At 48.8% G+C, this 27,066-nt stretch overlaps 1 protein-coding gene and 1 non-coding gene across 2 annotated transcripts; both read right to left on the bottom strand.

Moving 5' to 3' along the window:
• Nucleotides 1-10: 10 nt before the first annotated feature.
• On the bottom strand, nt 11-27,066 carry LOC114802010 (stAR-related lipid transfer protein 9-like). The gene is made up of 32 exons (XM_029000604.1): nt 26,787-27,066; nt 25,870-25,939; nt 25,065-25,181; nt 20,585-20,701; nt 20,471-20,503; nt 20,345-20,397; nt 20,167-20,279; nt 19,463-19,605; nt 19,302-19,369; nt 18,912-19,009; nt 18,419-18,619; nt 18,050-18,147; nt 16,937-17,014; nt 16,710-16,787; nt 16,442-16,621; nt 14,804-14,858; nt 14,326-14,451; nt 13,834-13,916; nt 12,967-13,028; nt 12,420-12,592; nt 11,835-12,219; nt 5,624-11,758; nt 3,608-3,796; nt 3,253-3,418; nt 2,469-2,594; nt 2,277-2,373; nt 2,061-2,191; nt 1,917-1,981; nt 1,645-1,847; nt 1,457-1,536; nt 1,215-1,373; nt 11-1,086 (listed from the first exon to the last, which is right to left on the bottom strand). Exons 1-32 carry the CDS (start codon nt 26,831-26,833, stop codon nt 985-987), a joined length of 9,831 nt encoding a protein of 3,276 aa, XP_028856437.1. The 5' UTR covers nt 26,834-27,066; the 3' UTR covers nt 11-984.
• Nucleotides 17,704-17,774, bottom strand: trnag-gcc (transfer RNA glycine (anticodon GCC)). Its single transcript has one exon. It is a non-coding gene; the product is annotated as a tRNA-Gly (tRNA).

Here is a 27,066-nt window from a genome sequence, read left to right as displayed (position 1 = left end):
TAAATCAATAAATTACATGTATTTATAAAAAAATAAGGCACATGATAGTACAAACATGTTAAATGACAGAATTACATGAAAAATAATGCTATTACATGTTATTACATGTTTAGATACATATTTGTATAAAATGCAAAGTACGTTTCGTTTGATATTATGAGGGGGGAAAATAAGAAATAAAACATTTCTTAACTTGTATAAATCACTAGATTGTGCAGAAAAACAAACAGCTTCCTGATATGAATGTGAACAGAATAATAAAAATTCTTGTCGCATTCAGGATTTACATAGAACAAAACCACATTTTTTGCAACATTTCAGACAGCAATGCTACATAAAAAAAATGTCACGCTGTCACCATGCCCCTCAAAATGCTGTGGCTGGACGCATTGTTGAAGCGTGGCTATTTTAAGGCAGTGAAATGACAGTGAGCTTTTGCCCTCTTAAAGGCCATAAACAATTCTGACTTGTTTATTGCATATTACACTGAAAACATGCACTTGAATAATTAAGATAATGAACCACTTATGCTGTCTAACTAGCAAAATGGATTTGGTCAGGCCCATAAATGTAAACCGTGCCGGGCACTTTCTACCTGCGTTAGATCATGAGAATAGAGCCCTGAAGAGCAAATGGACAAAAGAAATCTAATCAGGACCTGTAACAGGGTTTCATCTCAGACCAGGACCAATTACAGGGGGTTTCATCTCAGACCAGGACCCGTAACAGAGGCTTTAATATCAGATCAGCCATCCTGTATTTACAGTACTTACATTTTGAAAATTTTCTTAATCAAGGGACAAAACTTTGGCACATGGAGCTTCATTCTGTTCTCTATAATTCTATATAAATTATTTTAGATATGAAAAGTAAAAAGGAACAAACATCCCCTGCTTCACATAAAACAAATCCTCAGTGCCAATAAATAAGTAAATGAAAGGAACAGTAAGTAAAAGGAGAAGACAGTGCGAAGAGGGACGCGTGTCACGCGGAAAGCAGGGCGTCCAGATCCGAGATGACCTTCGCCTGTTTACGAGCCGCGGCAGTGATCAGCCGCTGAGGGAGAGCTGGGGGTCCCAGATCCACCTGCAGGGAGGGGGTACAGTACGGCGGTTACGGTGGGTGTGGATTCTGGATTCTGATTGGCTGTGTGCTGTGCAGGTTGAACCCGCGCTCCCATGATAAAGGGAACTGTGTCTTAGTCATGGACTCACCTGCAGCAGGTAGATGATGGTCACCTTCTCTTTCCCCTGACTGCGGCTTGGCTGAAGCACCCAAGCACTTGGCAGCATCTCCGCTCTGACCGCACTTGCGCTGGGGCGGGGCAGCGACTCGTCATACACAGACTGCATGGCCAGAACCCAGCGGCCATCCTGAGGGAGGAAGGGACGGAGGGACCAGTGAAGGACGGAGGTGACTGAGACTCACCGGCACAATGGCATGAGGAGCATCGCACCGTCTGGGACTCGGTGCTGAGGCAGCAGAAATCTCTGGCCTGCTTCAGGTGGCAGGCTGCCGGTTCCGTCAACAGGTAGACTGAAAATCCCACAAAGAAGACACCAGAAAGCGTGTTGAAAGAAAGTCGCAAGACAAAGGGAAGCATCTTCTACACCTTCTACAACGCCAAGAGGCAGTCATATCCACCCAGCTGTGTGTGCTGGTCCAGCGGGCGTGTCCAGGAACATCTGACGCAGGGGTTGTACAGCTGGACTCTGGAGTGGTCGCTGACAACACTCCACAGGTCGGCCATCGGCCTGTCCAGCTCCGCGGCGCACAGGAAGCCATGCGCCGAGGCCTTGGAGCACGTCTTGTGGAAGACCTGCACGCCGCACTCTGAGCGCTGGTACCTGGAGTCGAGGGAAAACTGGGCTATTGGTCCGATTGGTCATATTATTAAAACGTGAACGTGGACAAACCTCCATCCTGCAGAACTTCTTCCAATTAACAAATTCCTCGTGTCCCCTGCAGAAGCCAGACGTACCTGAAGCAGGAGATCAGGGGCGTCACGGTACAGACTTGAGCATCATGCCATCAACGTCCAACAAGCAGCTGAGGCTTACCTCGGCCAGAGCGTGAGCGAGGACACCAGCGGCGATGTCCTGGTACACCACCGAGGTGACGGAGCCGATAGAGAGGGTGCGCCGCCGGAACGAGGAGTCACTTCCTGCGCCAGGGATCTCCAGACGAACATCTACATTAAAATGTGAGCACTTCAGATTTACCCAGACTCATTCCAAGGTAACATTCCAAGTTGTTGGACAGACAGATGTCCTCACCTTGGACAGACATCCAGGGCCGCTGTGACCTGGTTTGAGATACACCAATGGGAGGATGAACTCTGACCTCAGAACCAGCATCCAGGATCCCAGAGAGCTGAGCAGGGGGGTGGGTGAGAGCAGGCATTCAGGGTTCAGGGCCACGGTTCATGATGAAGGACACATTTTGGTGACGTGACGTGGACTGTGTACCTGCATGTCTCTGGCCAGGCCAGCGTTGCTGCTGTTGTAGCCCGAGGTGGGTCCTGAGGAGAGGCTCAGGCTGGAGCTGGTACAGAGGGTGCTGCTGCTCACACGGCTTCGAAACCTCACGTCATCCTGAAGCACCATCAGGACTATTAACACCTTCTCACCAAGATGGCAGCCTAGAGCACAAACTCTGCTGCTACAACAACAGTGTCCCTAATCATTAAACCAACCCACTGCAGGGGCTGTTAGTCAAGGTCACACCAGGAATACGCACGACAGACCATAAAAATAAAACTCTTTACACCTTCACAGGCAAGTTAACCACCGCAAGCAAGCCATCGTACAAGATCTTCACCATCACCTGCATGAAGAACATCAGTTCTATTGTTTTATATCTTGGACATTTACAGTATTTACCAGACGCCCTTATCCAGAGCGACTTACAATCAGTAGTTACAGGGACAGTCCCCCCCTGGAGACACTCAGGGTTAAGTGTCCTGCTCAGGGACACGATGGTAGTAAGTGGGATTTGAACCTGGGTCTTCTGGTTCACAGGCGAGTGTCTTACCCACTAGGCTACTACCACATCTAGGTGAGATTTATTAGGACCCAAATTACAGCACTCATTTGGTTCAGTGTATCACTGCCGTCATTGGGGACAGTGATATAAAAATGATAATATAAAAATGTTTTTATTTGTAGTTATGATATAAATGAACTTTCTATCACTTTTTTGTGGTGCTTGTGGTGGAGCTTGGTGGAGATGGGTGGAGCTGGGGAAACGCACCATCAGCACGTGGGACAGGGCCTGCTGCTGCAGCCGCCTCTTCTCTTGCGCCGTGCGCTTGCGGAGTCGGTCCCGGGCGCGGGCGATCTCGGTGCACGCCTCTTCCCGGGCACGACCGTAATCCCGGAGCAGCAGCTCAATCTCAGACGGCCAGTGTCCCGGGACCCTGTCCATTCGAGATTCAACATCGGTTTATTGTCAGTACAACCGCATACACTGTATACCGTATATTGAAATAATGTTTCACACAGACCCCCCATAGTACATATAAATATACACACACACACACACACACACACACACTAAACTATACTAAACTAAAACTTTTCTGTACAATAAACCCAACAATGCGAACCTTCTGGTCTCCACCACGTCCTGCCGCAGCTGTCCCAGACCATGACCCGGCGCGTCCATCAGCCTAGAATCAGGTCCCGGGATCACAGCGGGATCCCGGCGCTTGCTGGGGCTCAGGCTCCGCGTCCGGCGGCAGGTCTGGAGTCGGGCTTCTCTTTCCTGCCTGAGCCCCTCAATGCTCTGCTGGTGCCTGAGACAGATGAAAATGTGAAGGTTCCACAGGTCCGAAACATCGAACACCTCAATGCAATAAAAATGTTTTCATCCAGAAATGTACAGTACAGGCCAAAAGTCTGGACACCTTCTCATTCAAAGCGTTTTCTTTATCTTCATGACCATTTACGTTGGTAGATTCTCACTGAAGGCATCAAAACTATGAATGAACACATGTGGAGTTCTGTACTTAACAAAAAGTGGAGACCTGACCTCCACAGTCACCGGACCTGAACCCAATCCAGATGGTTTGGGGTGAGCTGGACCAACAAGTGCTAAACACCTCTGGGAACTCCTTCAAGACTGTTGGAGAAGCATTTCAGGTGACGACCTCTTGAAGCTCATCGAGAGATGCCAAGAGTGTAAAGCAGTAATCAGAGCAAAGAAACTAGAACATAAAACATGTTTTCACTTTTTTGTTAAGTACAGAACTCCACATGTGTTCATTCATAGTTTTGATGTCTGGAGAATTTCTCCAGCGAGAATCACATCTCCTTCACACAGCACTCACCCACCTGGACACTCGGACGGGAAATTATGTTAAAATGCTTTTCATCGACTACAGCTTTTAACACAATAATCCCTTCCACACTCACCACCAAGCTGGAGCACCTGGGACTCATCTCTCTGTCAGTGGATCTCCAACTTCCTAACCGGGAGACCACAGGCAGTAAGGATGGGTGGACATGTCTCAGCCTCCATCACTCTCAGCACTGGAGCCCCCCAGGGCTGTGTTTTGAGCCCCCTGCTGTACTCCCTGTACACATACGACTGTACAGCCACTACTAACTCCACCACCATCATCAAGTTTGCTGACGACACTGTTGTGGTGGACCTGATCTACGACAACAACGAGACGGCCTACAAGGAGGAGGTTGGAAATCTGGAGAATTGGTGCCTGAATGCCAGCAAGACAAAGGAGTTAATAGTGGACATTTATACCAAGCAGGAGAGGACCTACCAAACCCCTGTCATCAACAGGAGCCCAGTGGAGAGAGTGGACCGCTTCCGTTACCTCGGTGTTTACATCACGCAGGACCTGTCATGGTCCTGTCACATCAACACCATGGTGAAAAAGGCACAGCAGCGTCTCTACCACCTCAGACGCCTGAGAGACTTCAGACTGCCCTCCAAGGTGCTCAGGAACTTCTACTCCTGCACCATAGAGAGCATCCTGATGGGAAACATCTCAACCTGGTTCAGGAACAGCACCCCCCAGAGGGTGGTTCGATCAGATGAGCGCATCACCAAGCTCCCTGACCTTCAATCCATCTACAGCAAGCGGTGCTGGACCAGGGCCAGGAAGATTGTGGAGGACACCCCAACAATGGACTGTTCCCTCTGCTGCGGTCAGGGAAGTCCAACACAGAGAGAATGAGGAGGCCATACGAGCTTCAACAACCACAATACTACATAGAACTCCAATAAATCGCAGCACTCTCAATCACTTCTGGACTCAAGAAATCCTTGCACAATCTCTTAATTTAATCTTGAACTCTTTTTACCTTGCACATTTACCTTGTTATACTTTGTCACTTTATACTTTGACTCCGCCTATTTGCACACCTTCACCCTACCTGTTACACATATTTTGTTAAAAAGTGTAATATTTGGTTACGTTTGCAATATTTGCATACTGTGGTCTGTACAGTCGCTAAAGCATTTCACTGCATATCATACCGTGTATGACTGTGTACGTGACTAATAAAATTTGAACTTGAACCCTACCAACGTAAATGGTCATGAAAATAAAGAGAAGACGTTGAATGAGAAGGTTTCGTGATTTTATCGTGAGCGTGCGTACCGGTTGTAAAGCTGCTGCCTCGTTGAGGACATTGAGGTTTCTGGCTTGTGGCTGGACCTGAGGACCTTAAGGAGCGCGTCGGTTTCCCCGAGCCCATAATGCAGTTTAGCCTCCGCTAGCTCCACCGTGAGCTGGTGAGGACTCAGATCCAGGCGTAAGGTGGCCATCATGTGCTCTCGCTCCGTGCGTAATCTTGTGATCTCCTGCGCTCGTTTTTCCACTTGAAGAAGCGATTTTGGCCGGAAACTGGAACCCAAACTCTCTTGCTGTAAGTGCTCTCCAGGTGATTCCTGCACCACGGTGCCATTAACCGCAGGTGCAATAGGACAAGTGGCCACTCTCCCTGAGGAACACTGATGGATTCCTGACCAGTTGGTGAATTTATTGTGTATGGGCAGGTCTTCTGGAACCATGGGCTGCTCTTCCACTGGCCAAGAGCCAGTAAGTGGGTTGATGCTGAGCAGAACATCAGTATTACATTCGCTTGGAGCCACCGACTTGACATCATCGTCCTGATGCTGGACTGTGCTCTGGCTGGGGTCTGACGGTTCATGAATACCACAGTAGACCTTCAGCAGATGTTCCACATCATGGGGCACGCAGTTGTTTTTATTGTCTACTTGGGGACATGGTTGTCTGCTCTGCTTGTCATCCTTAGGAGAATGGAGTGAAGCAGAAGAGGTATGAAAAGAATTAAAGGTTGGACAGCAGACTGGTGCTTTAAGATTATCGATAGAAGAGGATCTCCTCCGTGAACGGCTTTGGGAAATGGGCAGCATTGCTTGAGTTGCTTCATTTCTTCCTGCCGACAAAGACGTACAATGATTATTATTCCTATTTTCTTCAGATCCATCTGATGATGTTTGGACCCCGTTAGACTGAAGGATGCTCCAGGAGAGGGTGTTCTGAACCTCAGCATTTTTTGGTTGATCCCATGCAGAATGTTGTCTTTCTGCATGACGTTTAGGTTTGGTCGACTGAGGTTTTCTGTGAGATAGTGCAGACTTTCTTCTGTCCACCTCAACAATGAGAATAGGTGATGAAGCTCGGTCGGTGATGCTTACTTGTCTTCCGGAGACATGAGCCATTACTCTCCTCTTCAACTGTATATGGCTTTCTGGGGCAATCACTTGTGAGGAACATCTCCTGATGGCAGCCATTCCAAAAGTGCTGCAGGGTGTCTTCTTACAACCTTGGTCTCTGGTGAACACTGCTGAGGAGTGATCATCATCAGCGTCTTGGGAGAGAACGTTAAGTGAATCTCCCTCATGGAGCAGTTGGGATGGGGTGATATTCCCCCTTAGGTCAGGCATGCGGTTATAAAGCTCATCATCCTGAGACACCCTGACAGACTCGGAGCCAATCACCTTCAGAAGAAGATTGACATCACAGGGTTTGGAACGAACACCCACCTGCGGGGAACTGTGGATTTCTGGGCTGTCTGGAGTTTGAATGCCAACATCAATGGTGGTTTGGGTCGCGCAGTCTTTCTTCCTGATCTGACTTGAAGACCTGCATGAGACGTTGGACTGATTCAGAAGCTCCAGGCTCCTCATGCACTGGATGTTCCCCAGGAGATCAGAAGTGTTGTGTATTAGCTGAGAGAGATGGGCAGACATGTTCTGGAGACTGGTCCAGGTGGTTGGCACTCGGTTTTCCACTTTCTGGTCATGAGTGCTGCTCCTTCTCTGTCGCAGTCTTCTCTCAAGGCCTCCACTGACCTCACCTGTCTGGGTGCTGTGGTCACACATACTTACGTCCTGATGACCAGGTCCTTGAGATTCTTGCTGGGCGTAAACAAACACGATCTCATCCACTCCACATGTGCTGTTGCCTGCAGATGCTCCACTACAAGAAGAAGCCAGATTTTTCTCCTCTGCCTTTCTGAGATCCTTAAAATCTCCTTCACTGCTCAGGGTGCTGGAAAGAGCCTTGTGGTTTGCATAAGATCTCAGGTGGGAATTGAATGGGGAATCCTGAACATTCAGGCCATTGTCAGCACTGCAGCATCTGGTAATCTGTGTAGGAGTACAGTCAGGGGGGGAGGCTTTGGTGGAGATGTCTGCTGCACTTCCAAACACTTGGTTTTTGTAAACGTTCTTAGTCGATTCTGAATGTTGCCACGAGTGAATAAACGGGTTGATGTCACTGGAGGCAAAGTGCAAAGACGACTCCTTTTTCTGAACCACCCTATTCTGCAATTGTGAACCTCGAGAGTCTTCAGGTGGATTTGAAGCATCAGCTGACATTTGACTCAGGCTTCTAACATCCACACTGGGCCCCATCTGATGTTTCTGTAGATGCGTATTCAGATTAGGAAACAATTTGGATGTGGCAGGTCTTTTTGAGTCTGAAGTTTGATTCAGTTTTGAAACTTGAGTGGTTTTCTTGATATTGTTCCCATTTCTCCCAGAACTCTGGGCTGCAGGACTGGCTTGCACTGAGGCCCTGCTTGGACATAGCCTAGATGTGACACTCTCATTTGAGGACAAGTCAGACACCGAGTCAGTTGAAGAACCTGCAGATGCTATGATGTGAGCCCTTCTGAACCGCTTTGACTTTCCCTTACGTCTTGGATCAGAAGCATCATCCCTGAGACCACTAGCGTTCACCTTTTCTTCACATACAGCATCTGAATGGAGGCAAACCTCCAACTCGGATGAAGAATTCTTACTTCCTGATGTGTGAAGTGCTTGTTCTGAATTCACATCTTTGCATTCACATTCGATTGATGGCTGAACTTGCTTTACCACTTGTTTGCTAGACCTTAATATTTCCACTGGACTCTCGTCTTCACATTCATTCCTCAGAGGAATTGTAGGTTCTCGTCCACTGCTGCAGTCTGTGTTCGTCTGCAGAGATGAAGAACATGCATCCTGCATCCTTGCTTCAGAAAGGTCCTTTGTATGCTCAGGGTTTGGAACAACGCAACGCGGTTTGGAGTTTGCTTTGGAGGCTTGGAGCTCAGGGTTTGGAACAACGTAACTGCTGCACATAATGGGACAAAGGAGCTGCTCTGAAGTGGAATGTGGACTTTCACTCAGCGACTCAACAGATGTTTGCTTTTCAGATGAGCATGTCTTGTCCTGTGAAGACGCAGTTGCTAAATCAGCTATTTTATTAGACATGTTCTTCAGCCTCATTTCATTAATAGCCACCGACGGAACAGACACTCCAGAAATTCCTGGATCCTGCCAGCGTAATTCCGCCAAATGTTGAAGTTTATTATGCAAAATTTGTGGATCGGAAGAGCAGAGTCTACCAGTGTTTGTTTCCACAGGAGTAAAGCATTTCTTCATTTCTCCTCGAATTTGTTTCAGAATCTGTTCTCCAGCATTAGTTGTTGCATCATTCATGGCAATTCCAAAAGGATTAAGAAGGTCCTGTTTCACATCTACTGTAACCGTACCAGCTGACTTACGTTGAGCAGAACCATCTTGAGATCTTTGGAGATGGTTGGTCACTGGTTGAAAACTTGCTAATTTGATCTCTTTGTTTTGTCCTTTTTCTTCTGTTTGTGTCAAGTTATTGGTTTCAAATGGTTTAGCTTCTGATGTTTTGCTCGTTATTTCCACTTCCTTTACCATATCTCGCTGTAACGCATGGGAGGCTTCAAGAAGACCTGTCAGGCTTTTCATCTCATCGTACCCAACAGTAGGATTTTCACTTTCTTGTTGTGCGTCCATCATTTTGTCTCGTGACTGGTCCACCTTTTTAAGGACCAGTCGTTGGATGCTGTGCTCTACAGGGCTTCCAGAACTTGAAGCGCATGGAGAAGCAGGAGAGAAATTGGAAGGAAGACATTCCACACAGGCTTCATGTTGGTGCTCATCAGTATCAGTAAATGTGTTTAGGGTCTCTTGGTTCTCCTGCCCATTACTGAATGATAGTTCAAGATGTTCTTTAATGACTTCTGCTATCTTCTGTTCAACTGCTATGGAAGCTCCAACGTGAGATTTCATTACTCTGGTTTCAGGTCCTGCTGCATCATTGGTCTTATTTGATGACATTATATTTTCTACATTTTTTTGACCTTCATTACCAGCTGAGCAGAATTTGCTGGGTGAATTCATGTATCGTTTAGGCATTTTTAAACTGCCTCCAAAATACTCTTGAAAGCTCTGGATCCTTTTTCTTTTACATGTTGCACCATACAAGTCACACTGGTGGCTGCTAAAACCTCCTGACGCCAGAGTCTGTCTGCAGTGTGAGGAGCCCTCAGAGGTTCCATCGACCTCGACACAGACATCCTCCCTTGAATTAAGAAGAGCTTTAGAAGGACTTGTAGCGTGGGCCTGACCATCTTTAACTGAAGTAGATTTTTGATAATCGCAGTTTAAGTGGTTGCTGAATTTAGTAGGGTGTGAAGAGACATTCTGAAGGTACATGTCCCCAACTGTCCTGAATGATGGTTCGCGATCCTTTTTCATCTCAGCAGCATCAGGTGGCACAGATTCTGTGTTGGGATGAACGGCCGCTTCTTTTACTGTTCTCTCACCAACGTGGAAGGTTCTTTCCTCTGGTGGCAGATGTTCTAGACTTGTGGCTGCATCATTCTCTGCACCAGATTCCCTGTTGCGTTTTAACCCTACTTCGGAATGAACAGTGACCTTTGAAGATGGAGCTTCTCTGATAAGGTCCTCTACACTTTCAGGAATGATTACCTGTGTTGATGGATCCTTCTCAGCAATCTGTTCACCAAATTCATTTTCCTGATCTTCACCAGCAGCCCCGGTGGTGTTTCCTGATGTCACTGCAGCGCCAGCATCAGAACAATTAGTTGACTTATCTGAAATTTCAGATCCAGACGAGCCCAGACCATCCCAGAATCCCACAGTTGAAGGGCTTGGTATCTGGGAAGAGCCACACAGCTTCACAAGGGCTGTGTTCCTTGGACTGTCAGCAGCGTCAGTGGAGGACCAGGCATCAGTCAGAAACATCAGACCCTCTGGGTCTCTGACACTGCAGCTGCTCAGAGAGCAAGGAGAGCTGACCAGGGTTTCCTCCCTTGTTGTCTTCAGAACTGTGTCTTTGAGTGACTGATACGGTTCCTGGGTCTCTTTTGGATCCTTAGTTTTGGGGGCAGCACATAGGTTCCAGTAAACCTCTGCTGGCATGTTATCTGCTGTCCTGACTTCAGCACTGTCCTCCTGCTCCATGGACCTGTGGTCTTTAATCTTATCACCATGGAGCCATTCACGCATCACCGCAGTGCTATGCTTTCCACTGCCTTCCATGACCAAGGAATCTTGGGACATCTGACTGTCGTCATTCTCCGATTCACTGGACTCGACCTCTTCTTGCTGTAGCTTTTGAGCTAAAGCCGAGGCATAAGCAGATGACAGCGAGTCCAAAGAGTAAAGACTGTCACCATCTGAAGAATCACCAGTTTCCTCTGTTTGGTTATCAGCCACCCACCGTATCAGACCTTGTGGTCCAACCCACCTCCTGGTCTGCCTGGACAAGGCATCAGTGCTACGCCAACGTCTTCGTGCTTTCCCCTGTGTTGGTTTCAGCCACTCCAAGTCATCGCAGGACATGGTGGCTTTAATAGTCCTGCCCTCCCTCTCCGAAATGGTGTCTTGATTGTCTCTCTGTTTAACCGATTTGCTGCTAAATGTACCTAAAGCCCCCTTGACCTTGGGAGACCTTCCTCCATGCAATCCAATTGGTGGCTTGTGGAACACCCTTGACAACGCGGTCCGGATGCTAGGGCCAAACGAGCGAGAGAAGACCTTTCGAATCTTCTCTAGGCCCTTGTTCCCACCCTGAGGGCCGGTCCTGACACCCCTGGGTAAGACCTTCTGTAGGCTTGCTTTCTTGGTGCTTTGGGAATTGGAATCCTGACAGGATTTGCCTTGGCTGCTTGATTGTCCACGTGGAGGTGAGCTTTGCTTGGGTTGGAGCGTATGACCCTCGAGACTGTTGGACTTGTCATCAGTAGTCCTCTCCTTCAAGGTCCCCTTCAGGCTTTCAGAGGAACTTTTTCTGCTCCAGCTTAAACTGCAATATCCTGGGGGCAGCGTGTTAGAGCGCCCCCTTATCCTGGAGGGATGCCGATTGTCTGACACGCAGCTTCTGGGTCCAGAGAAGAACCCTGTGAGGTCCGAAGACTGGTTTCTCCTCAAGAACTGGCTGTTCAGAGAATGGACACAGTTGCTGTAAGTTTTACTGTTTATTTCCAGTTCATCATTATCACACACTGTAGTACCTGAAAATGGGCGTGTGCTGGGGATACAGGCGGGACAGGAGGTCCCCAGAGCAGGAATGACTGCGGCGGCGGGCGCACGGGACGCGGGGGCGGTCCCTCCCCCCCTCGGGGGACGGCAGGCTGTTCACCAGCCTCTGCAGCTCCCGCTTCGCCTCCAGCAGGTGGCGCTTGCGCGCGATCCGGTCCAGCTGGTAGCGCAGCCGCTTGCGCCTGATGCGGCTCTCCGCCCGACGCAGGGCGTGGTGATAAAGGAGCTCCTCCTGCACCACCCGCTTACAATCCACATCCGCCGCCCCGAAATCCACCGTCTGCACCCCAGACTCCCGAGTGTCCTTCTCCGCCGTCCTCAGCATCTGCTCTTTCTGTTTCAGGATCCATTCTTTAACTGTGTCACACACACACACAAAAAACAAATCCTAATCACATAAATAAAGAACAGAATGCTTCTCCTGCTATAAAATTAATGTTCCCTCAAATAGAAAGCAGATTTATAATAGATGGAGGAACAACCGGTTTCATGCATAAAATATAAAGACGGTTATGCCGTCTTTACAACCATCACAAAAATGAAAAGCCACAACTCACTCTCAGCTTGCTGCTGTCCCAGCTGGACCTGCTCCATCTCCAGGTCCTCCTCCGCGCGCCTCTGTTCCACCTGGATCTCCTCCCGCAGGACCTCCACGTAGCGCTTGTGCTCCTCCACATGCTTCCACGGAGGAGATGCATCATTGCAGCCCTGGCAACTGGCTCCGCCCACCCTGGACGCACAACAATGAGAACCCATGAAGAACCAGGCCCTGCCGGAGTTTTATAGTTACTAGAGGAACACAGAAGACAGAAATAAAATTGACACTTAAGACTACAAGAATGAACCATTTGTAAAAATGGGTAAGGAGATGATTTCAGAAGTGAATTGTGACGTCCCAGGATTACAATGTAACCAGGCAACAGGTCGGCTCCGCCCATAAACTCCCTCCTTCTCCGCTTTGGGACGTGTTATCACATCAGCATTGGAGGAACCAATCCGTGAAATTAGCTGATGCTCTATTTTCTTCTCGTCGCTTCATGACGTAACATGACAGGAGAAGAAATGCTGTACACTCCTGTGCAGATGTCGGCCTCGTGAATTTACCCCAGGTCTGGGTTCCTGGGCCGCGGCTCCTCGGGGCGGCAGGCCAGAGCTCCTTCGCTGGTCTGTGTTGAGAGCAGAAAGAACCAACACCAACCTTCACAACACACTCCGATATGCTCAACAATTTCAGCAAATCCGTAACAGAAGCCTCTTGGTGGAAAACTTCAGGTTCCACGCCAAACCCTGTCTGTTACAAATCAGTCCGAGTGCTCACATCAGCATTGGAGCTGACATCACACTATAGTTGATTTTGGCGCCTGTTTTAATTTTAGTTTTAGTCTAGTCTCTCATTTTAGTCTTTATCCGTCTTAGTCACGTCCTGTCTCATTGTAGTGTAATCTAGTTCCAGTCGACTAAAACTCTACCATTTTAGTCTTATTTTAGTCAGAAATAACCAGGACTATATTACACTAGTTTTAGTGAACAAAAACTGATGACATTTTTAAAAAATGCAATTCTATTGAACCCAGTCAATATCGTACAAGCACCTAGTAGAACAGACAAAAAATTGTCTTTAGTCAAACCCACTTCATACTCAAAAACACTCATTATTACCTTATAGATTCCAGTATACTCTACATCCATTCCTGTGGCTGCATTCCTCCCCAGAAATACAGCATTATAATAACGTGATTAAACAAAAGGAAATAAAGTATATTACACAATAGATATTTCGTTATAGTTATCGTCGCGTGACGTGCATTTACATCTTGTCTTGTCTCGTTTCCATCATGTCATAAAGGTTCGTTGGCGGAGATATCTTGTCACTTGGCACATCACGCTAGCCCCACATCACCTGACCGACTGTTTTACTCTGACGAATGGTGTCTGTGATCTGATATCTGAGGTGCACGTTTGGTTCTTTACCCTCCGGCGCTCCCTCAGAAGCGCAGCCTCTGCTGGATGGTTGAACCTGAACTTCTGTCGGCCTCCCAGAGTTATCACAGCACCTGCAATGGAGAGAATAAGAGCGGTAGATGATGATGAAATATTTTTAGGAACTTTTCCTTCTGTTTGTTGACCATAAGTAACAGATTCTTGTTAAAAAAAAAAAGCACAATCCTTCCACGATGCGCTTGATCCATCTTCATTTTTTTTTTTTTAAATATCTAGGACCGTATTCATATTTCACACAAATATTCAGACACAAACTAAAGTTCTACAGGTTCTACCAACCAGCAGGTTCTCCAGGTCACCAGTATTACTCAGCTGTACCCTGTTCACATGATCTTTTGAAGTCCCTATCCAGAAAAAAGGTTGTGAACTAAGGATATCTGGAGAACCTCCTGGCAGCAAAACCTGAGGGATGGTCATGGTGCAGAATGACAAGTAATTACATTACGTCTGTGGTGACGTTACCTTGTGCCAGTCTGGACGGCTCTGTCACCTCCTTATCGTTCACCATGCAGATATGGCCAGGTACTGGCCTTAGGGTCACGACCCCACAATGATTCTCAATCTCACAGCAGGAGCTGGTCTGATGGACTGAAGTGGAAAAAAGTAAATAAGCCCACTGTCCCCTGTTCAATGAATCAGATGGATCCAAGATGACAACTGGACCCATTTACATTTACATTTTACAGCATTTATCAGACGCCCTTATCCAGAGCGACTTACAATCAGTAGTTACAGGGACAGTCCCCCTGGAGTCTTGCTCAGGGACACAATGGTAGTAAGTGGGATTCGAACCCGGGTTTTCTGGTTCATAGGCGAGTGTGTTACCCACTAGGCTACCTCTACTACTACTACCCAGGGTGGAGGTGGAGCTGCCGGCTCTCTGACCAAAGTGGCAGCAGATGGTTAACAGTTAAAATAAATTAAATTATGAAGCGAATACCTGTCAGAAGCCCCTCCTGCTCTTGCTGTTGAGGTCCAATCCTGGTGACCCCCTCCTGTCAGGGGGAAGGAAAAAAAAGGAAAAACTGAGAAATCAGCAGATCCCATGAGGTTCTGGGTGTGCCACCTAAACAAACCATCTGAGAGTTCTGGCCTGATACAGCCAGTTGTTTATGGCCACATGAATAAAATTCTTACCCAGACATTCCTGGGTGGGTAGAGCTTTTTTTATGATTTATCTATGAAATTTCCAAAACAATAAAAAATATGCATAAACAAAGGTAACAATACAAAAAGAGTACCTTTCCCAATCCCACCCACAAACAAGAACCATCAATACAAATACACAAGGGAAGGGGGGGGAATAAATAAAATCGATATTTATAATGAATAAATATAAATAAAATGAGAAAAGGGGTAGATGTGTACTGCTGAAGAGGGAAGGTAAAATGTAGGGGATGGGGTGCATCCATCCAACATCCAGCTGGAGAGACTCAACGTGCCCTAGAAACAGCTCACACTTTCTAGAAAAGAGAATGTTTGGTTCGGGCTTTTAAAGTCCAAGTAACGTTGCCATTGCAGCCCCATCAGCAGGGATCTGTGCAAGGGGACAGACCTCCGAACCCAACGCACCCAACAAAGCTGTGAGAAGCCGGGCAGAAACGAGGAGAGGAAACGGAAGAACGTTACCTGAGATTCCAGCAAAGAAGTGAGAGAGTAAGGAAGACAGAGAGCTGAACAGACAAAGGAGAGAGAAGAGCTGCATGGATCAGAGGTGGACAGTAACCAGTGCACAACATTATTTCATTGCAGCAGTGTGTAAAAGTGCATAAAATTGATATAATACTGATGTTATTGTCCATACATATATAACAAGCCATATTAACGGTGCATCTCACAAGTCAGGCTGTTGTTTGTAATAGCATCCAATCTCATTTTCTGTCTAGTTGAGAAAGACTGTTGCTACTAGTAGAGACTATTAATGGACAGTAGAGGCCAAAAGTTTGGACACCTTCTCATTCAATGTGTTTTCTTTATTTTCATGACCATTTACGTTGGTAGATTCTCACTGAAGGCATCAAAACTATGAATGAACACATGTGGAGTTATGGACTTAACAAAAAGTGGAGACCTGGCCTCCACAGTCACCGGACCTGAACCCAATCCAGATGGTTTGGGGTGAGCTGGACCAACAAGTGCTAAACACCTCTGGGAACTCCTTCAAGACTGTTGGAGAAGCATGGTGACGACCTCTTGAAGCTCATCGAGAGAATGCCAAGAGTGTGCAAAGCAGTAACCAGAGCAAAGAAACTAGAACATAAAACATGTTTTCACTTATTTCACCTTTTTTTGTTAAGTCCAGAACTCCACATGTGTTCATTCATAGTTTTGATGCCTTCAGTGAGAATCTACCAACGTAAATGGTCATTAAGATAAAGAAAACACGTTGAATGAGAAGGTGTCCTGACTTTTGGCCTGTACTGACAATCATAAAAATGGGCAGCAAGCATTTTGTATACAGTCACTAGTTCCAATTATAGTAAATCTGAGTTTATTCAACAGTCACTGCGTTATTTTAATCATATTATACCTAAAACTAGAGCCCAATTATGTGCATGTGCCGAAACCATTTGTGTACCTGGAGGTGATAGAAGGTGACCCCTGTGTTCAGAACGTCCTGCTCCAACGCGATCAGGTGCGGTACCAGAGAGCGGATGAGGAAGCCGGCGCGGTCGCGGTTAATGTCCACGCTGTAGCCCTCCAGCAGCTCTCGCTTGTGCCGCCAGCCGTCTGACCAGTCCTGGGTCCACTGGTCAACCTGTACAGGAATGGAACCCAGCAGAACTGATGTAAGGCGCTGGTGCGTCCCACCCACATCTCCACCAGCCAATCACAGCGCGTCTCACTTTCAGCTCATTCTGCAGGACAATGTCAGAGAAGCTCCCGTCTCTCTCGTCACTCAGGGAGGGGCTTGGGTTCCTCTGCTGTAGGGAAATCAAAGATGATAATCTCAGAGAACCGGTTCCTTTCAGACTGATCAGCCATCTTGTTACTGATGTTAACTAGAGGCTGGTTCTACTGTAGAACCCATTCTGTGTCAGTGGGAAAGAAGAGTGAAGAACGGACTGAGTACCATTTTGTAGCCAAGCAGCATGTTCTTGAGTCGGTCGATCTCCTCACGCAGCTCCCGGATGAGTCGAACGTTGGCATCCTGTAGGAGAACAAAAGATATGGAACCAGTGGGTCCATTTTTCATACGGTCCCAAGAGGATCACAAAAAATGTCCATCTATACAAAGTAAAGGTGTAAATCTGGGCCCGAACCACACCCAAACCGCTAATTTTGGTCTGGTTTGGTCAGGTCAGGTTGAGTGAACCTCCGGCCTATAGTACCTGCCTTTCCGTAAAATTCATTGCTTGTAAATTTGTTTTCGGAGATTAGAAAAGTGTTTCACGTGTTGTAAATTTGTTTTATTTGAATGGTAATTTTTTTAATGAAATGTTAATTTGACTCAAAGTTCTTGGCCACCATCGTCAGGTGATGCATTTTAATTATCGCGCGAGAGACGCAAAAACGGATGCCGAGGAGGTAAAAACGGAGGCTAGAGGCTGTTTTAAACTCTTAGTCCAGCACTCGTAGCACTGAAAGGTGAAAGTGAAGTGCTTGTCACATGTGATACACAGCAGCACAGCACACGGTGCACACAGTGAAATTTGTCCTCTGCATTTAACCCATCACCCTGAGTGAGCAGTGGGCACCATGACAGGCGCCCGGGGAGCAGTGTGTGGGGATGGTGCTTTGCCCAGTGGCACCTTGGCGGGTCGGGATTCGAACCGACAACCTTCTGATTACGGGGCCGCTTCCTTAACCGCTAGGCCCCCACTGGCCCCACAGCATAGCTGCATTGGCTGGGAATTGAACCCGGGCCTCCCGCGTGGCAGGTGAGAATTCTACCACTGAACCCCCAATGCATAGGATTGGTGGTAACACTGTATGACACTGTATGGTAACACTATGAACCAGAATACCCGGGATTCGAATCCCACTTACTACCATTGTGTCCCTGAGCAAGACACTTAACCTTAAGTTGCTCCAGGGGGGGGACTGTCCCTGTAACTACTGACTGTAAGTCGCTCTGGATAAGGGCGTCTGGTAAATGCTGTAAATGTAAATGTAAATTTTAAGAGGGCTCGTCCGGGATGGACTTGTCAGGCCTGATCACACCGAACACTCGATGGCGCCTGACCTCGTTGACCCGGGGTTTGTTGACGATGTTCCGGGCGTGGCCAGCGTAGCGCAGCGTGCTAGCGGTCTCGCTGTAGCTGCCGCAGGAGGGAGAGATGGCTGCAGGGAGACAGATTCACAGCGATGAGTTAGACTGGCGGCTGTCCGCAGAGATCATGGCGAACACAAGCTACACCTCAGCTGGGAGGAGCCTCGTCTGAGTGCCCAATACTGGACATAGATATGTGGGTTTTTTTAAATCCATACAAAATGGATGAAACTGCTAGAACAGTGCTAAGTTGTTTGTTGATCCTCTGAAAATTCTCTCATGTCACCAGACTGTCCATCTCGTCACCCGGAATGTCACGGAAACGAGAGCAGGCAGACTCACTGGCGATCATGATGGTTTTAGAGTTGCCCCCCAGGCTGTCCTTCAGTAGCCAGGTCAGCACGGAGTCCCGGTAGGGGATGAAGCAGTGCCTGCGGCCGCCGCCCGACAGCGAGCTGGACTGACTGCCCGCAAAGCTGCCCTCCCCCTCGCTGGTGACGCTGTTGATGCTCTGACAGCTGCTGAACATCTGGGAGTTCTGGGCTGTGGAGGGAACCAGAACAAGTCCTGATATCCCGAAATGTCACTATTGGGACACAGTCAATGTCTCCACCCATCAGAGTAGTAGGGCGTGGAGTTCCTTTCAGTGAAGGGGTTCTGAAAATATTTCTAGACGCAGAGCTGGGACCACAAATGCATCCAAAGGGACTCTTATTTTGACACATTTCCACTGCTGGATTAGCATTTATGTTTGACATGTTACGACATAATTTTTAATTCCATTTATTTTACGCGTGTAAAATCAGCCGCTGTGGCATCCGGCACCAGAACTCACCCAGAGCCGAGATGACGATTCCCAGGGTGACCAGTGATTTGTTGATGTTGGCTCCCTCAGTGATGCGGTCGCGGCAGAAGTTGGGGTCAGCGCGCTCACTGTGTGGGTAAACAGAATTCATCATCCTCAGTGGACCTTCAGGTTTCGAAAAGCTTGTAAAACCTGAAGAAGCTCCTGACAGGTTGCCACCCTATCATTATCACTCATCATTTAACCCCTGATGAAGGTGTGAAGTGGTTGGTCCTCCATTCCACAGAGAAAGCTGGTCAGTATGCAGCAACATATGTCACAGCATCAGAGAAATTTCTCAAAGCTCCAGATATTGTTATGATCAGACCAAGAGAAGGCGAGCAAGATGCAGAGCTTCAGACGGACAGCTGAGACCCTCACCTTCCAGCCAGGTCCACCAGGTTAATCTTACTGGAGATCTCAGAAGGAAGACCATTCTCTAGGGAGGCCTGGCAGAGATGGACACACACACATTCGGGTACTGCAGATAATCAGGAGAGAGAATGCGAGTGTGTGTGTGTGTGTGTGTGTGTGTGCGTTACCTGTGTGTACTGGATGCTGAAGATGGCGTGGGAACGGCTGCTGCCATCATGGACGTGTGTTGCTGCAGTGATGCGGTTGGCGATGCCCTTCTCCAGCAGAACCACCGCCTGTCTGTAGTCCGAGACCAGGTGCTGAGACAGACCTGACACACACACAGACCTTCAGCAGCATGCAGGCTTCATCTTCCTCCCTCTGCGTCTGAAGCTGCTCCGATTCACAACCAGTAACGGACCACAGACTGGCCACTTCACCACACATAAAAAACAGGGGTGGGGGGAAGTGACATCACTTCCTGCGCTGCACTTGGGTTCCTCCAGTGTAGTACAAAGAAACAGACAGACAGAGTCAAAGACAGACAGATAGAGACAAACAGAAAGACAGTCAAAGAACGTCAGATAAAGACAGACAGACAGAGACAGTGAGAGACAGACGGGGGATTCTCAGAGGTGATTTCAGGATATCTCCACATCCTGGATGACCTTTAACTCAGCAATAAGAGTGTAACTCCAACAGGTGGGTGGAGTCTGGGGTCAGTCAGTCAGTTCGGATTCATGTCATTTGTGATGTTGGTTCTCATCATCAGTACAGAGAATGTTTTGTCCTGACGTTTTTTTTCTCAGGGTCACCATGGCAGGTTGAAGCTCAGATGGGTGAGAATGAGTTTTTTTTTTTAAGGATCTCATGTTGATCACTGTCCACTCACCCTGGACATAGGGGCCAGTGTCTGGATGCTCCCTGACCTTCAGCGGGGTTGGCTTCTTATGGTCAGTGGTCCTGAGCAGATCACGCACTCGCTCATTATAGATCTCCAGAAAGCTGAAAGAAATAGATTATGTTATCTGAGAACACACACACTCACACACACACAAACCAGTACCAACCTGATTTCCACCCGACAGCTCTGTCCTTCAGGTTCAAGATCCCTAAACAGACCCTGACCGGAGCAGAGAAGACCTGTTAAATCTGACCTCACACAAGCTCCTGTGTCAGGAGACCTCAAAATGTACCTGACAGATCCGTGGCGTCAGACCCATCGAGTCCTGCAGCGACACACACAAGCAGGACAGGCGGAGATTAGAAACATCCCAACACATAACATGCAGCTCCACCCAACCACTCACCGGGGTGCCCATCATGGTGTAGGTCTTCCCTGAGCCCGTCTGACCGTATGCAAACAGGCAGACGTTGTACCCCTCTTCTGCTGCAGACAACACGGATACACCAAGGTCCTGAAAGATCTGTGCACAGATAAACACATCCAGATCAGAGTGACACTCCTCACACACCTACATGAAGCAAAACCCTTGAAACTTGTCCTGATCTGGCCTTAAACCCCCCCGTTACGGGTCCTGGTCTGGCCTTAAACCCCCCCGTTACGGGTCCTGGTCTGGCCTTAAACCCCCCCGTTACGGGTCCTGGTCTGGCCTTAAACCCCCCCGTTACGGGTCCTGGTCTGGCCTTAAACCCCCCCGTTACGGGTCCTGGTCTGGCCTTAAACCCCCCCGTTACGGGTCCTGGTCTGGCCTTAAACCCCCCCGTTACGGGTCCTGGTCTGGCCTTAAACCCCCCCGTTACGGGTCCTGGTCTGGCATTAAACCCCCCCGTTACGGGTCCTGGTCTGGCATTCAACCCCCAGTTACGGGTCCTGGTCTGGCATTCAACCCCCCGTTACGGGTCCTGGTCTGGCATTCAACCCCCCGTTACGGGTCCTGGTCTGGCATTCAACCCCCCGTTACGGGTCCTGGTCTGGCATTCAACCCCCCGTTACGGGTCCTGGTCTGGCCTTAAACCCCCCGTTACGGGTCCTGGTCTGGCATTCAACCCCCCGTTACGGGTCCTGGTCTGGCATTCAACCCCCCGTTACGGGTCCTGGTCTGGCATTCAACCCCCCGTTACGGGTCCTGGTCTGGCCTTAAACCCCCCGTTACGGGTCCTGGTCTGGCCTTAAACCTCCCGTTACGGGTCCTGGTCTGGCCTTAAACCCCCCGTTACGGGTCCTGGTCTGGCCTTAAACCCCCCGTTACGGGTCCTGGTCTGGCCTTAAACCCCCCGTTACAGGTCCTGGTCTGAGATTAAACTGCCTATTTAGGGTGGTAGTAGCCCAGTGGGTAATATCCCACTTACAACCATCGTGTCCCTGAGCAGGACACTTAACCCTGAGTGTCTCCAGGGGGGGACTGTCCCTGTAACTACTGGTTGTAAATCGCTCTGGATAAGGGCGTCTGGTAAATGCTGTAAATATTAATGTAAAGATTAATGTAAATGTATTTAGGGGTCCTGAGATTAAACCGCCTGTCAAATAAAAACAAACATCATGAACAACAATTTTACCCAGAATGTCCCTCACATTGAGAGTGCTATTATTCTGTAAATCTGTATTCTGTGTGTGTGTGTGTGTAATGTCATTTACTCCTCGTTTCCCACCGTTATGAGTCATTATTTAAAGGGTTTAAAACTGCCGCCATTGTTTTCCTCTGACAAACAAAATTTTGTCCGACAGTAACAATGGGTCCACGCTGCTCCCAGCCTACTTCCCACCAACACCACCCACAACAAAGGCAGGTAGCAGCATTACAGTCACACAAACACGCACACACACACACACACACACACACCACCTACAATTTCTGTCAAGTTACAGTAGAATGCACAAACAGCAGTGTTCGGTGTTCTGTGAAGAATAGTTTCCCTCCGGTGAGAGTGGTGGAGGGACCAGCGAGCCGGTCTGAGAGGGTGGAGCCTGATGGTAAGTGGGTCACTCCTGACAGGGGTCAGACTTTTTAAAAACAGCCATAATCTAAAACGGACATCTGGCCAACGGCCACACAAGCAAGAGTAACAGGCGCTGTTGAAGAAAACTGATGAAGATAGGAGAAAGGAAAGGGGCGTGGCCTGTAACCTGGCCTGCACGGAGACAGATATAGGCAAAAGTCCCGCCTCCTCCATGCTCCTCCCTCCTTCACGACCCCCAGCTGCAAGACCACAGCACATCTATCCCTCATAGAAGTAATCATTAGCAGATCCCATCACACACACACACACACACATCTGTACAGCACTTCTCCTCAAACTGAATCGCGACTGAACGTCTGGCGCCCCAGTCCACAGTAAACTGGGTAAGAAAAACAAAGCAGACCACTTTCTCCTGATACGACGGTCCATACAGAACCATGAGAACTGGTGGACAACAAAGACAAAGGCAGTGTGTGTGTTTGTGTGTGTGTGTGAGAGAGAGAGAGAGAGAGAGAGAGAGAGAGAGAGAGAGAGAGAGAGCATTAACTGCATTCTCACTCGCCATTCTTTTTCAGTTTGTAGGTCAGAATTCCTCGTTGGGGTGGAGTAAAAGGTCGTAGGAATTACAACACACACACATACACAATCATCCCTCCTCCTACTTTCGGAAAAGTTAAAGAAAGAATTCATCATGAGTGAAGAAGCTGGTGTCTCTCTCTCTCTCACTCACTCTCTCGCTCACTCACACACACAGAGACAGGAAGCTCTACTAACACAGTGACTGTCGTGGGGCGGGCCAATCAGAGTCCTCCTCCACTACATGCTGTAAATAGGCCGCAGGGCCCTAGTATCATAACGACCTTTGACCCCATTGGTGGCTCTGCTGCCTCCGTCTCTCTGCATTTCTCCATGAGCCAGCGGCGTCCACACTGTTCTGTAAGGAACCGCTTAAAGGTCCAGCTGCCAGATGTTTTACATTACAGACCCGCCCCCAACTGCGCTCCTGACTCCACCCCCTCCAGCGCCTGCGCTGTACATCAAGAGGGGACAACCGGATGAACCGATACGGCGAACAAAGAAACCGAAGGAACCAGACAGGAAGTGCAGCATAAACGACTCCCTCCAGACACAAACTACAGCGGCAGAAATGCGTTGTGGTACAACCGTACGGCAGAACGTCCATTAACAAGAGCCATGAGTGGAAAATGTCCTAAACATGGCCCAGCCAACCAGATTTCAGAACCGGAAGCACGAGTTTTATGGACTAATTCACAGCGTCTGACTCTACCAGAGTCGTGCCCTTTAAAAAAAAAAAAGTTTTAATTCAATTCTTCGGCCACCCGCTGCCGATGACGTCAGGGCCCCGTGGTCACAGGGCGCTCCTCTCCGACTCCAAATAACAGATTCAGTCTTTTCCTGACCTGACGAGGCAGAGGTCGAGCGAGGAATGCGGCAACGCCGGGATATTCTGACTGGGCAGAACTGTGTGTGTGTGGCCTGTCTGTCTCCGCTGTCCACTGTCCACAAAGGAGGACTAAATGACAGTGACAGAGCGGCACAAAACCGCGAGGAACACACGAGGCATTTTAACAGCAGAGCAGAACCAGCTGAAGATCCAGCATGTGTTAAATGAGTGAAAGTAAAGTGATGATTGTCATCGTGAAACACTGCAGCACAGCACACGTTGACACAACAAAATGTGTCCTCTGTATTCAACCATCACCCTTGGCGAGCAGGGGGGCAGCCATGACAGGCGCCCGGGGAGCAGCGTGTGGGGACGGTTCCATCATCAATCTCTGATCTGAGATTAAACCTCCCGTTACGGGTCCTGATCTGACATTAGACCCCCCGTTACGGGTCCTGATCTGACATTAGACCCTCTGTTACGGGTCCTGATCTGACATTAGACCCCCCGTTACGGGTCCTGATCTGACATTAGACCCCCCGTTACGGGTCCTGATCTGACATTAGACCCTCCGTTACGGGTCCTGATCTGACATTGAACCCTCCCTTACGGGTCCTGATGTGAGATTAAAACCCCCATTATAAATCTGATCTCTGGCCTTAAACCCCCCATTACGGTTGCTGATCTGAGATTTAACCCCCCGTTACGGGTCCTGATCTGACATTAGACCCCCGTTACGGGTCCTGATCTGATATTAGACCCCCGTTACGGGTCCTGATCTGATATTAGACCCCCGTTACGGGTCCTGATCTGACATTAGACCCTCCGTTACGGGTCCTGATCTGACATTAGACCCTCTGTTACGGGTCCTGATCTGATATTAGACCCCCGTTACGGGTCCTGATCTGATATTAGACCCCCCGTTACGGGTCCTGATCTGATATTAGACCCCCCGTTACGGGTCCTGATCTGATATTAGACCCCCCGTTACGGGTCCTGATCTGATATTAGACCCCCCGTTACGGGTCCTGATCTGATATTAGACCCCCTGTTACAGGTCCTGATCTGATATTAGACCCCCCGTTACGGGTCCTAATCTGATATTAGACCCCCGTTACAGGTCCTGATCTGATATTAGACCCCCGTTACAGGTCCTGATCTGATATTAGACCCCCGTTACAGGTCCTGATCTGATATTAGACCCCCGTTACAGGTCCCGATCTGATATTAGACCCCCCGTTACATGTCCTGATCTGACATTAAACCCCCCGCTGGTTCGGTGAGCAGTGGGCACCATGACAGGCGCCCGGGGAGCAGAGTGTGGGTTCCTTCATGAAGGGGACATCAGTGGCACCTTGGCGAGTCGAGATTTGAACCGGCAACCTTCCGATTATGGGTCCGATCCCTTACCGGCAACCTCGTCCCTCTGCAAACTTGTTTCAATGTGAAGACGCGGGTCTCACCTCTTCCTGTGACGCGTGGCGTGGCCCCTCAGGGTCCAGGGACCAGTAACAGAAATCGAAGGTGAACTCCAGCAGACGTTCTCGTGCGTCCACATGAGCGTCCACGCGTCGGTCAACCTGAACGGACAAATTTCAACACTTTCAGATTTTTCCAATAGTCCCTTTGGGCTGTGAGCCTAATTTCTCCCACTGCACGATTATGTGTAATGTAAAACACACAGGGAAGTGACTGAAGTTCACTCTTGGTTGACTGATGCCTGCTTGTCCACAGTAATGCTGCATGCTGCGACACGCCCGGATGCAGTCGCCCGTTGCCATGGCGACGCCGAGCGTGCAGCCCCTTGAGTTTAACTGTGTCCAACACATCGTTGCCACCAGAGAATTCCCTGTGCTGACCTAGGCATGCACACACACACACACACACACACACACACAGCCAGGCCCTCCTCATTCTGAAGTGAAGCGCTGAGATATCCAAGAGTCCAATAAAGGCCTGGTCTCCAGTAATAGCTGGTCTCTAATGTAAGCTCAGCAAAATAAATGACGGTCCCTAATAAACAGTCATGTTACTGAGCTGCTGAGGATCCGTAAAGATAAAAAAAGAAGGCAGGAGTGAAGCAATCGTCCAACCTGCAAGACAGGAAATGGAAGAGGAACGTGGCTGGAGTAGGCCCCACTTACTACCATCGCGTCCCTGAGTGTCTCCAGGGGGGGACTGTCCCCGTAACTACTGATTGTAAGGATAAGGGCGTCTGGTAAATGGCCCCGCCAAACACACACACAGCGCTCAGATTGGACTCCTTACTTTCATATTCCGGATCCTCACTTGTTTATCGTCCATGTCCACGATTATCCGGCCCCCATCTTGACGCTCCCTGTGGGGATGATAAAAAAAACAAAAAAAAACACAAAATGCATTCACATCACACACAGCATCAGACGCACGCCCAGCTGCGACTTCCTGGGAGACATGGGCGGAGTCGCGGCGGGGACGCCAAGCCCAGAGACGGACGAAGAGGAACACAAAGAGTCCACAGACAGAACGAGTCCGAGGGATTTTAACCTCATTCAGCTGGACGTTCCACAACATCTGTACAGGAAGAACGTGTGTGTGTGTGTGTATGGGGGGGGGACAGCTGGCTCCTCTCTCCAGTCGCTGGTTCCAGGCCCATCTGATGCAAGACAGTGAAACTGGAGACGCGTCGTGTGAATTAAACTCACAGGGTGGTGAATGATCGAGGCCTGCTGTGTGTGTGTGTGTGTGTGTGTGTGTGTGTGTGATTCCCACATATGGGCTGGGTCTCTGGTCTGCACCATGTGGTCCCATCTTTGCAACCATAAACCTAAAACCTCAGACTGTGTGAGACGGGATTCACGAGAGAAACGACCAAACAGCGACAAAACAGCAACAAAACCGCACAAAGAAATCAGTTCAGGCACAAAATTATTATTAATATGATTATTGTTTATAAGTAAAGAGAATGATGAGAACAGACTGAGAACCTCTTCATGATCCAGTTTTAATGTTCTGGGTGCTTCTTAAAATAACATCTCAGTTCCGAAATCATTTTTACGTTTTATCTATATTTTTATGAACAGAATGGAAATTAAAACATTTTGCACTGTTTTTTTAGGCACGAGGAGCCTCCATGTGAACTCTGACCCCGAGTTACCAAAACACACTTTTTATTCTAATGTAAAAAGGAAACGGAGAATCCGTACCGAGCGCTGAGCGGCCGGACTCGGACCGCCACCCTCACGTTGGCCATCTCGCTGGGTCTCCGCGGCGACTCGGTCCCGGTCCCGGAGCTCCGGTCACAGCCGACCCGCGGTCCGCGGATCCCGAGCCCGGGAAGTCATGCCGGAGCGGGCGCCTGGAGGAACTCCGAGCTCCGACTGCGGGAACTTCCTGCCTCCGGGCTGCGGGGGAGGCGGAGCGGCGTGTCCGCGCTGGGAGTCGCGCTGCGCCCGGGGGACGGAGCTCCTCACAACCGGTTCTGCG

Source organism: Denticeps clupeoides, chromosome 1 (assembly GCF_900700375.1).
Source record: "Denticeps clupeoides chromosome 1, fDenClu1.1, whole genome shotgun sequence".
Classification (NCBI taxonomy): domain Eukaryota; kingdom Metazoa; phylum Chordata; class Actinopteri; order Clupeiformes; family Denticipitidae; genus Denticeps; species Denticeps clupeoides.
Note: the sequence above shows the minus strand (reverse complement) of the source record. Positions and strands in the feature narration are given on the sequence as shown.

What these genes read in the sequence shown, in the direction of transcription:
- LOC114802010 (XM_029000604.1), bottom strand. Translation starts at nt 26,833, where the DNA reads ATGGCCAACGTGAGGGTGGCGGTCCGAGTCCGGCCGCTCAGCGCTCG. An exon ending in CCCTGTCCCACGTGCTGATG is followed by an intron (nt 2,595 to 3,252) that starts GTGCGTTTCCCC and finishes ATGGTGCTTCAG; the next exon opens with GATGACGTGAGGTTTCGAAG. An exon ending in GGACCAGCACACACAGCTGG is followed by an intron (nt 1,537 to 1,644) that starts GTGGATATGACT and finishes TGGGATTTTCAG; the next exon opens with TCTACCTGTTGACGGAACCG.